General features: G+C 34.5%; 1 protein-coding gene across 1 annotated transcript in view; it reads left to right on the plus strand.

The window, feature by feature from the left end:
* The window catches only part of LOC132786612 (protein pellino), a 41,607-nt gene that overhangs the window by 21,448 nt on the left and 3,764 nt on the right, over positions 1–16,395 (plus strand). Inside the window, exons 3-4 of the mRNA XM_060793180.1 lie at positions 10,492–10,584; positions 14,624–14,855. Coding sequence (XP_060649163.1) covers positions 10,492–10,584; positions 14,624–14,855 — 325 coding nt within the window. The remainder of the gene's footprint in view (positions 1–10,491; positions 10,585–14,623; positions 14,856–16,395) is intronic.

Raw genomic sequence — 16,395 nt, forward strand, 5'->3', positions numbered from 1 at the left:
GCGAGGCGAGGCAATATACATTTCTCCCTCACTTTCTTTAAAGTCCTAAGTAGGTCAAATTTCGGGGGGGGAGAACTTTTTACGCCTCGTCGATCGTTGATCGTCAAGCTGGCTGCCACAGTTGATAATGTCAAACGCGCTTTGATAAAGTACACACGCACTTTCGACCACAAAAGTTTATAAACATTTGTATAGTATATATTTTGAATTCATAAATTAATTGCGATTACTATCTGGATTCTTGTCATACTCCGCCTGAGCTGCGGGTTCCGCAAACTTATCATCAAACCTGTCCAACATTTATTGTTATAACATTCGTTTCTGCTTTTGCTTTCTTCTTCGCCATTATATCATAATCATTTTAGTCACGCGTCTGACATGACAATTTTCTACAACTTGCAACTTTGCAGCATGCTGCACACAATAATTGCTGTTGTCTCTTATAATTATGTCATCTTCTTTGCTTAAATGTTTATTTAAAAACAAGTATGGAAAAAAACTAAAAGTTTCAATTTCCGTTCACTCATTAAACAGGGGAACAAGGGTAAATAATTAAGTGCCTTTGCCGATGGTAACTGGCGACACCCACAAAATGTGGCAACGAAGAAGAAGAAGTGTGTTGAGGGTACTCCCAGTGACACCCACATGAAATAATTCCCAAATGACCCACGAGTCCAAACAGAGCGCAAAGTGGTTTCCATTTTATTTTGTTTTTCTCTCTCGCTTGTTTTTTACTACACTTTGTTTGCTTTGTTTCTTTTATGTGTTTTTTTTTTTGTTGTGTGAGGTTTGTTTCGTTGCTATTTTGGGCACTGTGATGGGAGAATAATGAGTTTAACAACCTGCTACCATTTATTTAACAATATTTCAACTGAAAATGCCCTATTGAAATAATACTTTATTATGTATTAACATTGCTGCGGGCTGTGACTTAACAATCGTTAAAGAAACTGATTTGCTTTCAAGTGCCAAAGCCCTTAACGGCTATTATGAGTTTGCTCCTTCATTTATCTATTTAATATTTCTTTGCTGTGTAGTCAACCGATTAAGATATAGAAAAGATTAAATAAACATTTTAAAACAAAAAGTATAGAAATATTTGAAAATAACTTTCTCTAAAAAAATTCCTATGGCTTGCTAAATACTAGTGCACTTATGTATCTTACGTCTACTGCAATCGGGTCTAAGTTGCTTGGTATATTTGGTATTTGGTATATTTTGTATTTTTGGTATATCTTTAATGTTATAAAATGTCGAGATACCCATATAAAAAGAAATCCAGCAAGATAAAACTATAGTCTAAAAATATACTAAAACAAGATACTGCAAAATACAAAAATATACCGAAAACTAGAATATTTTGGTATCTTAATTTGGTATATTTTTAGAATATACTTTTATAATAATAATAATAATAAGATACTGAAAAATACAAAAATATACCGAAAACTAGTATATTTTGATATCTCCATTTGGTATATTTATAGTTTTATCTTACTAGGTTTATTTACAAACAGTCTGAAGAATGACTTGCATATATTTTATATATAATATATGTATATTTTATTAAATTACAATCGCACTTATGAATCTTCTCCCTCATTTCACGTTGCTTCTTACTTTGCAGTATATTAAATCAATTGAAATGTCTATAATTTGTTATGCAATTATAAAAGATACGTCTTAAACAAGTTTGCATATATAGTATTTTACAATTCTCTTAGCTATGTCATCACGTAATAAATATACCATACAATATATTTAATGAAATGCCAAACGCACTCGTTTTGCCCCACTCATTCATTCATTCAGCAAACGAAGCAAAACGACCTCCTTCTTTTTTTTGTTTTAACACATTGTTAACTAATCGATTTCTTAATACTGTTTAAATAATTCGAAATCGCAGCCAAGTGAAATAATGAATTGTTACATGTTTTATTCAATGAGAAATACCAAAAATTAAAAAATGTGCTTGTCGACAACTTTATATATATATTTTTATCTTCTATGAACTTTGTATTAAGTATGACGTTAAACAGCGGCCAAAAGCAAATGTCAGACTAGAGTACGAGATATTTCTGTATGGGGTTGTGTTTATGTTCGAGTGTCTTATCTGTGCTGTGTGTGCGTTAATTAAAATGCCATCGATTTTCATAGTATTATATCGTGGCTCATGTCCATTAGATGACAGCATATGTTAATTAATGAAATAAACGCTTCGATTCAAAGGCACAGCAATTATTGCAATTGAAAGAGAGAGAGAGAAGAGCGTCTTTAACGCATTCCATGAAAGTCATGAAACTTCAACCAAGCCTCTTTTTTATATCACGCCCTTTGCAAGTTAATCACCTTTTTTTTTGCAAATTAATTGTAGTTTCTACAAGTACCGAGCATAACATTGTCATTCACATTTTTTGCAATTAGAAGCCATTGCCTAAGCTCGTCATTAATTTCGTAATCACGCAGCGAATCGCATCGCTCGAGTATATTGTTCTATCGCTCAACCCGAACATGAACCCCATCTCCATCCACATCCCGGTTCCAGTTCCAGACCTCGACTTGGCCTTTGTTTATTAAAACTGCGACGTTTGGTCATAAAATATGAAATTAGCATATTCATGATTTCATGGCTGATAAACTGCAGTCGCGTTCGTTTGTTTCGAGCATTTAAAGTTCGATTCTCTCTTCCGGATTAAGGCAAAAGAAAATTGTTACAGTCATTGGCCCAAATAAGCGTCGAGTCAGTCGTCGAGACACAATTGAAGAGGGGGGAGGAAAACTGTGCAATGAAAATGGCAATACGTGTACTCCACAAAACAGCAAAATGAAAATGAAAAGCGAAACTAAACTACCAAAAGCATAAGCACTGTAAATGTGCGCTGTGTTTTTCTTTTTTCGCTCTCGGCTCCATTCGATTGGCGCTTTGTGGCTTTATTTTTAGATGCCCCAAAATGGGGGAAAATTGTCAGGCACAACACAGCACACAACACAAGGACAGACACAAAACAAAGTGTAGCGCAGAAATCTAGGTAAGCACAAGGAAAACAAAAATAAAAATAAATGGCAAAACGAAAAGTAGAAGATGAGATACTCTTGAAACCTAAAACTGGTTGTCTAAAGTGAAATAAAAGAAACAATTCACGAGTGTGAAATGAGCAGGAAATGGAAGTTTGAAGATAATGAAGATTAATTGCGATACACACAGATTAAGAAATAATGCTACAAAACGTATTGATGGCATATCAATAGAGATATATATTTGAAGTGCCAACGACAGAGATGAAGATACAAGAGTAAATGCTGACTGAAATTGAGATTCAAATTAAAATGTGAGTAGTCTGGTAATGAAAGTTGATAGAGATTAATAAATGTAGGAGAGAAATGAGAATAGTTTGTCGATCGATTTAGCTTAGATGTAGAGATATTGATAATGATTTAAAGTTACGTATTTGATGAGTACAGATACAGATACTGATTTAAAGATGCATGTTAAAATATTAATGAAGTTTAGTATGACAAATGTTGAAGAGGAGTTTCAAGACTAAATGCAGACTTATATAGAGATTGTTATATAAAATAAAAGAAATTTATATATATATGAAAAAGGATGGAGATGTCAATAAAGATACATGCCAGAAATGTATAAATACAAGTACTGATTTAAAGATACCCGCCAAGATCAGATTAGTATGACAACTGTACAGAAAGAGAGATTATAATATAAAAAAGTAGTTTATTAAAGAAAAAAGAATAGACACATATCTTAAATGTTATGTTAAAATGATAATGACACAAATAGATAAAGATATTCAAGAATAAGTGCAGATTGAAATAGAGATTATCATATAAAATAAAATTTATTTATTTATTAATACAAAAAAGTAAAAAGATGTCAATAATTTAAAGATGCAATGCAACATAATAATGAAGTTTAGTTTAAGATCTATTCAGGAAATATTTAAGAGTGAATGTAGTTAGAAATAGAGATCAATATATCAAGTATATCTTAATGTTAGATACAGATATTGATTTAAAGATACATACATTCCAAAATAAGAATTAAGTTTAGTAAGACAAATCTTAAGAAAGGGTTTCAAGATTCACTGCTGATTGAAATAGAAATTAAAATATATAATGAAAGTTATTTATTAATCATAGAGAAATCGATAAAGATACATATCTTAATGTTAGAAACATATATTGATTTAAAGATACATGATAAAGATAGTAGTTGCGTTTGTTATGGCAAATGCTGAGGAAGAGATAGTAAAACAAACAAAGAAAACTAATTTTGCAAGTACGCAATTTCGTATTTTCTTAGCAGCGAGTGGAAACTTTTAAGTTGGAAAGTTGGATGCGTTGTTGGTGTTTCTAAAATGCTGCTCCAGCTGTTAGGGTATTCCCCATTGAAGCTGTTGCCAAGGCGTGCACAAGAGCAGCCCTCAGCTCAGCTCTGTTCAGCTGAGTTCAGCTGAGTTCAGCTTGAGCTAGTCATGCTCGGGTGGCTGGCTGGCTGCTCTTGTTGCCATTGTTATAGTTTTAGCCGGGCTTAAATGTTGTTGCTGCTGTTGTCACCTCGAGCAGAGAGTGCGAGGGAGTGTTGCTTGCAAATTTGTTTGCCCAAAAAACGGGAGAAAATAGTTCAAAACGTGCTGCTGCATGGCCCAAAAGAAAACAATGTAATGCAAACGGAACCAAAAACGAAAACCAAACTCGAAACCAAACAACTTCTGAATAAGCAGCAAACCCGGCTAAAAAACACAGTCGCTAGTCATTGTCATTGCTGTTGTTGTTGTTATTGCTTGTTGCTTGTTTAAGATAAACAAATGTTATGCAAAATATGAAAAGAAAAAAAAACAACAAGAAGAAACACTGAGAAAAAAAAGTTGAAGGCAAAGTTGCGGCTTATGTAACGAAAACAAAAAAAAAAACAGAAATAAAGTTGAACTTACTATAAAACAAATATTGTGGAAGAAAAGTTGTTTAGAAATTGACATGCGGCAGATTTGCATAATTAGTGAGACGCTGCTAACAAGCTGCCAGCTAAGGGCAAAGGGGCGTGGCAGCTGCCAAAGGGGCGTGCGAACAACAGCTGACTGACTGACTGACAAACTAACTCAGCTTCAGACTGTATCTTGGTATCTGAAATCTGTTCTAGACATTCGGCTTTATATTCAGTTTGTCAGCTTTCAGCTGCGCATACTTTATGCTCTGCAATTTGTTGTTTACGCTCCATGCTTTATGCTCGAATTTCGCTGGCAAAACGAGTTTCGACGTTCGTCTTTCAGTTGAGAATTTCATTCTTGAAATGCAAACAGCTGTGGCAAAAAGCCGCCACATAAAACTCAGTCAAACTTGTAGATACAGATACACATGCAAATACATAGATACAGATACACACAGATACAGATACAGATACAAATGCAGAGATACAGCTGCTACAGCTTTGGCATATGAATGAAGCGAAAGACTCTGAAGTGCCATCCAGCATAGCCACAAATTTGGCCATAAAATATGGTAACGAAACACCTGCCAAGAATGAGATGGAAGTAAAGTGAAAGAGAGAGAGGGATAGAGATATAAAACATAGGAACAGACAATGATGATGGCAGTGCATCACCTGCGCAAAAAGTGTCGTCTGTCCTCCAGTCTGTCTCCAGTGTTGTCCTCAGTCTCTCAGCTATTGTTTCCCCCTTGTTTATTTTTTAATCTTTCATTTGCACTTTTGCTGTTGCTGTTGTTGTTGTTTTCGTTGCCCATTGCCGTTGACAGGCGAACAACTTGCAGGTTGCATATTTCAGTTATTCAGCAGACACAATCGCAATCAGCTCGAGTTTCAGCTACCTAAGCAAACACGCTTAATGCATGTATGCACACGCTGAACTAATACCTACATATATATAGATATGGATACCTGGCCATAGCTATAACTCGCTTAAATAGTTCATTAACTTTGGTGTCTGCCTTGAAGCAAGCGACACTTCTTGCAATGGTTTGGTAATCAATTGAACTTAAAACAAGTAAGAAAACTACAGTGGAGAATATTCGCATGTGAGATAAGCGCTACCAATTTTTAAATAGAAGCAAAACAAAAGCGGAAAAATTCTTAGAATACGAGTGAAAAAGACTAACATTCCATTTTGAATGGTATTTTTGGTATATTGATCTTATACAGTGTGGAATTGTTTTTTGAAATATATCAAAATACTAAAAATACTTAAAGGTATTGAATGTTATATTTGGTATACCAAATTAATACAATGCGAAATTATTCTTAAAATATACCAAAAAAATATATTGAAATATACCGAATGCTATATTTAATATATTGATTTAGTGCAGTCCGGAATCTAAGGGAATATACTGAACAAAATACAATCATATACCGAATGGTATTTTGGTATATCGATATTATACACTGCGGAATTGTTCTTTAATATACCAAATAAATATACTAAACATACTTGAAGATATTGAATGTTATATTTGATATACCGATATAATAGAATGCGGAATTATTCTTAAAATATACCAAACAAATATACTGAAATATACCGAATACTATATTTGGTATATCGGTATTGTGCAGTCTGAAATGATTCTTAAAATATACCAAGGAAATGTAGTGAAATGGTATATTTGGTATGTCGATATAATACAGTGCGGAATTATAGTTAAAATATACCAAATAAATTTATTACAAAATACTAAATATGGTTAATGGTATATTTGGTATATCGATATAATACTACAATCAAAACATACCAGTCACAACATTATAATACTTCTCATTATACATAAAGAGAAAAATGGAAAATGTTTTTAACTACTTAAGCTCTGAATTGCTGCAAGAGAAATATTAAATAAATTGTATTTTATAGCTGGCTTAACAAAATATAAATAATCAACATTCATCTATTACAAAATGGAACAATAAGTTTGAGGAAATGCCAGAGCTTTAATCGTAAGATGTTGTCAGAGCTTTTCAAAGCTCACTAATACTGACAAATGTTTGTTGGCTATTGTGTGAGTGTAAAATGCTCTGATGAGTTGGTATTGTATAAATCTTTCTTGCGTCTTTTAAACTGACCTTTAAGTTGCGGACTCGACAAACTGCATAAAATTAGCTAAATGCGTTTCGTCAGGCAATTACAGTCAACTAATACATTTACCTTCCTCGCTCGCTATTTGAGGAGGCTAATAATCAAATCAATTTGCATAAAACACAAAGGGAGATCGCGAGTCGAGTTATAATGCAATCTGGCCTGATTTTTATATGTCACGCCCTGTTCCTGACATTTACGCTGCGCCCTACTGCACTTGCCTGCCAACAGCTAAGAGAAACAGAAACATGCAATGGTCAAAGCCTTTTTTGCCAGCCAAGAATTTATTGTAATGCGATTGTCGGCGAGCGAGTTGCATGCATGAAAATGCGGCAAACAAAAGGAAAAAATCGATGTGGAGAGCAGGTTGTCAGGCAATGGGTTCGCAGCAGTGTGTTAAGGTAATGTATAATATACATGTTTACGCCTTTCACACACAACTACACACACACACACACAGAGAGGGAGACACACAGATACAAACAGACGTGGTTAAAAATTGATTTCCCCTAAATGACGCTGGCAGCTAAGCAGCCACAGATACAACTACAAGATACAGATACAGCGAAAAATACAGATACACACATTTGTCTATCGAGTGAGTGTGTGTGTGTGTGTGTTCGGGTATAGGTGAAGGCGACGCGTCGCTGCTATCTAACAGTGAGCCGGCGTCGTATCTCATGGATACATTCGTCGACTGTCGGACTATCTATAACTTTAGTTTACTTTTAGTCAGTGGCTGGCAACACGATATCGCAATATTGTTGGCTTAGTTTCGAAATCGAACTGTATGCAAATGCTTACACTAAACAAACACACAGATACACACACACACACACATGCATAGATTTTCTCTTGCTCCCCCCTTCGGTATAGTTCTGTGTGTGTATTTAGTTCTTTGGCTGGCTTTGAAAATCGATAAGCACAGCTGACTGACTGACTGACTGAATGATTGCATGAGGAACGCAAATGAATGGCTGCCCTTTTTTCTCGAATTTATTTTAAGTTGAAATAATTGAGATTTATATCGCTTCGACACAATGTGGGTTTATTTTTTCTATTCTCTACTGTTGTCCAAATATTTACTTGTTCTTTTGTTGCCTTGCGAGATGAGATTTCTGTATTTTAATTTAATTAAGTGTATCTACGACAACAAGATAGCAAACATCTCTCTCGCAGCTCTCTTCAGAATGCGGCCGCACAATTAGAAATAATGCAAGCTTAATCAATTTAACCTACTTTACTTCTAGCTGCATTGTTTATAACTTGCTTTTTAATTAAGCGCTGCGGGCAACAGCAACAGCCAAGAGCCAACGGCCTCAAGGTTTCCAGGGCCGGGCTTGGCCCCATTATTGTAACTGATGTCCTAATAGAACGGCAAAACAAATAAATAAACAGCAGCTCATATGTGAGTGGCAATTGTATAAAAAATGAGTATAAAAGAATTGCTGCGCCAGCCAATTGATGGCTAATAATTCTTTTAATATTTATTTATCTAATTTGTTTCGAGCTGAAAAGTTGCTTTTATAGTAGTTACCTTGGTTATTGTCTCTGTCTCTATTGTTTGGCTTACAAAAAAAGAGATGAACATGCAATAGTTGCGAGCTTATTCAAGTGCATAGAACAATAAGTTGAATAGCTTCATATGCTGTCACTCACATGCTTCGATGTGTGATGTGAATACATCCATTTAACTCTATTGCTTAAAGGGCGGAAATAAAGACGTCTTAGGGCTTGTCGTGATTGTGTAATGCTTAAGCTGACGACACTCTTGCGGCATTGTTGCATGTGCCGCCATGTAAGACAATCAGATGCAAATCGTGTGCCCAATTGCATTTCGGGCAAAGCAACAGCTGTTGACTAACAGAAACTTAACAGTGCGATGTTAAGCGACGTTGATGACATTTGATTTATGGCCTGCAACGTGTTGTCAACTGACTGAGATGGATGGAGATGGGCTTTTCTATGTCTCTGTATGTTTCCTAAGCAAGGCGCTAATTTCAATTTCATGCAAAGTAACAACTGTTAACTAACAGTAATTTAACATCGCGCTGTAAAGCGTTGTTGATGACATTTTCCATTTGATTTATGGCCTGCAACGTGTTGTCAACTGACTGAGTCTTCAGCCCCAGTTGATCCGCAGACAGAGATGGATGGATGGTTGGTTTTGGTTGGATGGATGGAGATGGGCTTGTCTGTGTCTCTGTGGCTGTATCTGTATCCTAAACAAGGCTGCAGCGCTAATTTGATGCCTAGCGACAGCGCGACAGACGGCGTTGCATGCAACATTCCAACGAGTATTTACCTTGCACGCGCCACCAGACTGTGCCCCACTCCTCCCCCTTTGGTGCGCACGGCATTTCTGTCTGCGCTGCACAATTTCAAGTGCTTCTCTCTCACTCTTTTGCTAGCACGCTCTCTCTCTCTCTCTCTCTCTCGCTTTGGCTGTCTGAAAAGGGGAGCAAGTTTAAATGCAACGAGCAAAAATCAATGCAACCCCAAAGCAGCTCGTGCCACACACAAACAGTCGAGTCGAGTCAGTCCCCTCTGAGAGTATATTATAAAATCCATTTACCCGCTGGCCAAGCGAATGCAGCGCGGAGGGGGAAGCGGAGGTTTTGGCCCCACTGTTTATGTGTGGGCGTCAACCGGCGCCGTGCTGTTTTATTAGATTGCTGTAAATAAGTTTATGACGTGCCCCAAAAAAAAAAGCAGAAAACTAACTCGAAGCAAACGAGCGAAGGAACTTTTTAGATGCAAAGTGTAATGAGATGCCACACAGCACAGAAATGTTATCCTTAGTCCGTTCATCGATCGATTGCGCATTACAAGGCCATTGCCTAGTTTAGTTTGGTTAATGCAACTCAACTCGACTCGACTCGACTCCACAGTGAATGCATTTCTATGAGTTCATCTCAGGCAGAAAGTCAGTGTCGAATTTACATGGCAAAAGCAAAAGCTGAGAACCGAGAACTGAAAACTGGAATTGTAATGCAGTTTGCACATTGCCAGACAACTAGGAGTCGACTGACTTTGCCTTTTGCATTTCCTCATTTGAAATTCTAGAATGTGCGCCCACCACACAGAGAAAGAGAAAAAAAAGGCGAAACAAACAAGCAAAAGGAAGGAAAAATGCCTGAAAATGAGCAATTTCTTTGGCATTTTCATTCACTGTTTGTTGGCAAATGCAAAATGCAAAACGAAAGAATAGCAGTAAAAATATATGTACGTAAAGAAGTTGAGTTTATTGTATTATTTTTCTGTTGCGCGAATTGCGTCATAAATGCCTGAAGATAACCGCTAAGCACATTTTCCATTGCATAACAGTTGAAACTTGCAGTTTATTTAAATTTAACAATTTCTTTCTCTTTGTTTTTGCTTTTTGCAGCACCGACGGCACAGAATCCCCCATACTGGCTGAAGACGGTGGCGATGGCCACGATAAACCCCGTTTGCGATATGGAGAATTGGTTATACTTGGGTAAGTCACAAAAGGGACTTTTCATTCCCTATCTACTTCCCTTTCAAGTTCAAGCACATTCCCATTTCATAATTCCCATTTTATGGTCGAATGTCGAACTGTAAAACACAAAAACAAAATCGAAAAAACACCACACACAGTTGCAACCTGAATGCAAGCAGACACATAACGTTGTTGCCCCTGCCACACCCGAAACCAACAGCCATTCAATTCATTTACTCGTTGATCCATACACAAGGGCAACGCACAGTGGGACCAAATGAATAGGGAAATCGATTTCGAAAATAGGAAAGAATTTTTTCGAAACTAAAATTTAAATTTAGAATAGTTTACTTAAAAGTTAGAAGGATAATGAATAGGAAAATCGATTTCGAAAATAGGAAAGAATTTTTTCGAAATTAAAATTTAAATTTAGAATAGTTTACTTAAAAGTTATAAGGATGCTGCATTAATTTGCATTTGATAGGTTTTTAAATTAATAGCTAAATAAAAAGAAAATTGTTAATTAGAAATTGAAGAAATAATAAGTCTTTCAATAAATGGTAAAAATACACCAAATTAATATACCAAAAAATACTAAAATATATCCCAAAGACTTTAATTGGTATATTCATATACTTAAATCTTTTTAAAAAAAATGCTGAAATTATACAAAATTAACATACCTAGAAAATGCTAAAAATTCTGAATACTAATGATTGGTATATTTGCATATTTAAATTCTGAAAATTGCAAAAATATACCTAATAAATATACCAAGAAACTATTTTAGAAAATACCGCATACTATATTTGGTATAATCGATATAGTATATGGTAGAGTACAGTAGCATATTGTCAAACAAAGCAACTAAGAACATTATTTCTTAAAAAAATTTTACAATTTTTATCTGAGGTATCAGTTCAGTAAATTTTCAGTTTACATTTTACTAATTCAAGTGAAAGCTTTTAAATCAGAACTGAATTAATTATTTAATAACTTCTACAATTTTCATCTGACCAAACTTTTAGTAATCAGTTCAATTCTTTCATTCACATTTAAAATTTCAAATCAGAACTTAAAACAAGAAAAGTTCAATTAACTTTCTATATCTAAGCTTAAAATATCTGAAACGAAAAAATGTGTTTTCAACAAAAGTTTATTTAAGTCAAGGCCAAGAAGCTGTCTGATTAAAAATAGTTTGCACTTTGTTTGCAGTTAACGAAGCTTCGAAAATCTTTGTCAGAGCTGACTCAGCTACAAAGATTTATAGATGACTAGCTGAGATTTTCGACTAAGCTCGCACCACGGTGCCGAGATGGCGTGACGTCAAGCTGTTACCTGACCTGTGTAACCTAAGAATATGCTCGAGAGAGCTAGACAACAAAAGGTTTAAAACACTAAACAGCCGCTGCCTCATGTTGCGTGTTGCAACTTCAGTCGGTCAGTTGAGTTCGAGTTCGGAATTGGAGTCTGCCACATAAATTAGATTCACGCTGTAGCCAAAGAGCGAGCCAGCGAGTGAGCCCAAGATTGATGATTTTGGCCGGCAGCTGTAAATCTTGATGGCGGTCTATCTATCTCTGGCTCTCTGTCTGCGTCTGGCCAAAACGCTTGACATTGCGCTGATTACCACGGCGCGCCGGTCTGTGACTCATGTGGCGTGCCTCAAGTGCCCCAAACCCAGTTCTAGCTCTAACTTCGGTTATGAGTTGGTGGGCTGAGTGAGTTTGAGTCATTTTCTCATTAGCTGAAGCGTTCTGTAAATGTTGTTGTTATCTCTTAACACTTTTTAATTGCTGGCAAAATGCTTCAAATGTGTCAGCAAATCAATTTTTCAACTGCGTGGAGAGAGAAAAAGATTTGGACAATCAACAGGCCACAACCAGAGTTTTTGCCGCCCACTTTAATGGCTTATTTGGCTGCACATTGTATCTTTTGTTTGCATTTGTATCTGATGGATACGAAAACCTGTATTGTTGCCGCCACGAAATCTTAATTGTGCTCGTCGTGAAATTAACAACAATTCCTTTTATTGTTTGTGTGTTTTTTTGTGTTCAGCTCTTTGCTAATGCGTTAAATATCATTTACAACTTCTTAAATGCGCTCATTAATATATCAAAAGCATTAAAGTCACAATAATTACAGACCGAAAATGTCCACCACACAAACAATTCGTGTTTAGCTTCTATTTCTATTTTTTTCTGTCTTTTATCGACACACATTTTGTTACTTTTGTTTCATTTTGGTTTTCCCAGAAGTTAATATTATGACAGCATTTGTTTATTTATTCCCTTTGGAAGCGAAAACCATCTATTCCAATGAAATTGTTTCAATAGATGTTTTTATTGTATCTCAACTGGTACTTACAAAAGTATCTATGTGTGTTTATGTTATGATATATATGTGTGTCTGTGTGTGTTGGATTCATAAGAACATTTGGGAGATGCCAGTTCGTAAAATTGTACACATTATTATTGATATTTTATGTGTGGGCTGGCTGGCCCATTAAATTGTCAAATCTTAGGTAGAAACAAAGCTCTGTTGTGTCCCTTAACACATTGATATGTATTTGATGGGCTGTTCATAAAGTTGATGTAGCATGAATAATAAAATGTCATTTAATTTTATTATTTTTAAAGCTAACAACAGACGAATTCATAATTTAAATAAATGAAACTGAAACATTTACATGTTTTAGATAGTAATATAAAAGCAGAAGCTTTGAAATTTAAAATAAATATATAAAAGGAAATAATATACTTTATTCTTTATTTACATCACTTTTTACACCAAACGGTATTGAAAACTTGAATTCAAATATGTGTTTAACTGAAATAGAAATATTTACATGTTGAGGATAATAATATAAGAGGAAAGTTTTAGAAATATGATTGAACTAAAAAAGAAAAGGAGTAGACTTAAAATTCGATATATATCGATATCGAATGTTGAATTAAATTATATGTCTAGCTAAAATCGATACATTTACTTGCTCAAGATACAAATATAAAATAAATTCATTCAAAATTCAAAATATTTCTAAACAGATACTTCATTTACTTTTTAATACAAACGACAACGAAATCTTGAATAAAAATTTAAGATAGAGATGGATATAAAAGAAAAGTCTTAGAATTGCAAATAGTACAAGAAAATATTAAAAATAAATCTTTAATTTCTTTTTTTTTAAATAAACATAGACGAAATCCTTAACTGAAATATATGCTAAACTATAGAAGAAAAGAACAAATGGAAGGCATTAAATTCCAATATATTTACTCTTAATTTCACTTTACCAGAATTCAATTAAAATGTCAAGAATGAATTTATTACAAGCTGCGGTAATAACTCAACTAATTCCTGCACTTATGTCTATAAATTGTTCTTAATTTCATAATGAATAAAAAGCCCTTTAATCAATCAACGCATCTCCCTTGGCAACTTTTCGAGCCACCCGCGTTGTGTCTGCAAACCCTTTGATTAGTGTTGTGCGTGTCGTTTCCCTAATCGCAGAGATAGACCCACGGGATCGACAGCTGCGCATGTTATTAAGCGATCTTTTATAGCAATCCATTTGACAAGATAAATATACAGGGTATTCACGAACACATACGAGTATATTCGCATTAATGAGTCGACATATGGCTTTGACTCGACTCTGGATGAAAGATGCTATCTGCGGGCAATTAACGTATTGACTCGACAATATGCCCGAAAAAAAAAACAGAAATGAGATGCGCAAATGCTTTTAAGTTATTGTAACTAATTATCTCGTTCTCTTCGAGACGAGTTGGGTTATGGGCTGTGGTGGGCTGTGGGCGTGGCATTGTTAATTGCAGTTGTACACAGAACTTGACCCATATAAGAGTATGAAATAAATTTCGAACAAAACCAAAAAACAACGACGTACAGTCATGACTGTTGCTCTGGAGTTTGTTGTGTAATATGTGTATGATGTTTGCCCCCAATTTGTTGTTGTTGCTGGGTTATCATAAATCAACCGTAGAACGTTCAACTCATAAAGTACAATTTGTGTGTGTGTGTTTCCATGTTGCAGCTACAATGGCTACTTGCCCCAGGGCGATCGCGGTCGTCGACGCTCCAAATTTGTGCTCCACAAGCGAACAGAGCCGAGCGGCGTAAAGCGCTCCAAACATTACATCGTACAATCACCACAGACATCCAAGGCCATACTGGATGCCAACCAGCACTCGATATCGTATACGCTCTCACGCAATCAGGCCGTCATTGTCGAGTACAAAGAGGACACGGAAACGGATATGTTTCAGGTGAGTGAAGTTCGAAATATATGCAGGGGAGAAATAGTCGAAGAGATTTCTAAATACTGTTATTATGCGATCAGTAAACAATCATGTTTATAATGCATAAATCTGAAGTATATTCGTATGAGTGACGATCGAAATATAGAGAAGAAACAGTCGAAGAGATTTCTAAAAACAGTTATTAAACGATCAGTAAATAATCATGTTTATAAGGCATAAATCTGAAGTATATTCGTATGAGTGAAATATAGATAAGAAAGAGTCGAAAAGTTTTCTAAAAACAGTTATTAAACGATCAGTTAACAATCATGTTTATAATACATCAATCTGAAATATGCAATTAATTCCTTCATTAAATAATACTATTTATTATGGTGGTAAATATGTGAAATAGGCATGCTTATATGGTTAACTGATAGTTAACTTAAGTGATAGGTATATTCGAATCGCGTTACGATTCATAAATTTCTGCATTATACAAGAATTATTAGATTTGCTATATCAGAAATGTATATAGATTATGTATACCCTTTAATATTTATTCTTACAGAAAATATCTGGAATATTGTTTTTTGCTTCACTTTTAAGTGATAGTTAGACCAGATTTGCCTTATATTCAATTACCAAAATCAGCCATAAATTAAATACTAAGTGTGTCTTCTACAGCAACAATACTATTTTTAGTAAATATATGATATACATTTAGTTGATATCTGTAATATAACTGATATAAATGATTAACTGGCAGTTAACTTCAGTAATAGTTTGACTAAACTCGCTTCACAATACATTAATCTCTGTATTATACAATTATTATATTTGCTATATCTAAAAATACATGAATTGCGTACATAATATAAAATTTATTCAGGCAGCAAATATTGTTTTTATAAATGCTCTACATTTGAGAGATGATAGATAGACCAGATTTGTTAAGTTATACATTCTATTAGCAATATCAAAATATATATTGAATAGTAATTGTGTCTTCTAGAGCAAAAATTATATTTTTATTATGACAGTAAATATCTGATATAGACTTGTTCAGCTGAAATAGACGCTGATATCTGTAATATATCTGTTATACATACCTAACTGAAAGTTAACTTAAGTGATAGTTAGACTAGATTTGCTTTACAATACATAATTTTCTATTATACAAATATTCAGCAATAAATAAATACTACAATATTTATTATGACTGTAAATTTTTTAAATCATATCACTTGAAATAAGCTGTGATATCTGTAATATAACATGCTTAACTAATAGTTAACTTAAGTAATAGTTAGACTACATTTGCTTTACAACACTTAAGCCCAAGCCAATTTACGAATCTCTGATTAGTAATATTAGCAATTAACAATTAAATAAATTATATCAACAATACTATATTTTGTGGTTGTAAATATCTGTTATAAACTCAGCTAAAAGGGGCGTTAATATCATATGTAATATAGCTGTTAAGCATGCTCTACTTACAATTAAGAGTTTAGGTTTTTTATGGCAGTATATATTTGATATGCAGCAGATATCTGTAATATAA

Source organism: Drosophila nasuta, chromosome 2R (assembly GCF_023558535.2).
Source record: "Drosophila nasuta strain 15112-1781.00 chromosome 2R, ASM2355853v1, whole genome shotgun sequence".
Lineage (NCBI taxonomy): Eukaryota > Metazoa > Arthropoda > Insecta > Diptera > Drosophilidae > Drosophila > Drosophila nasuta.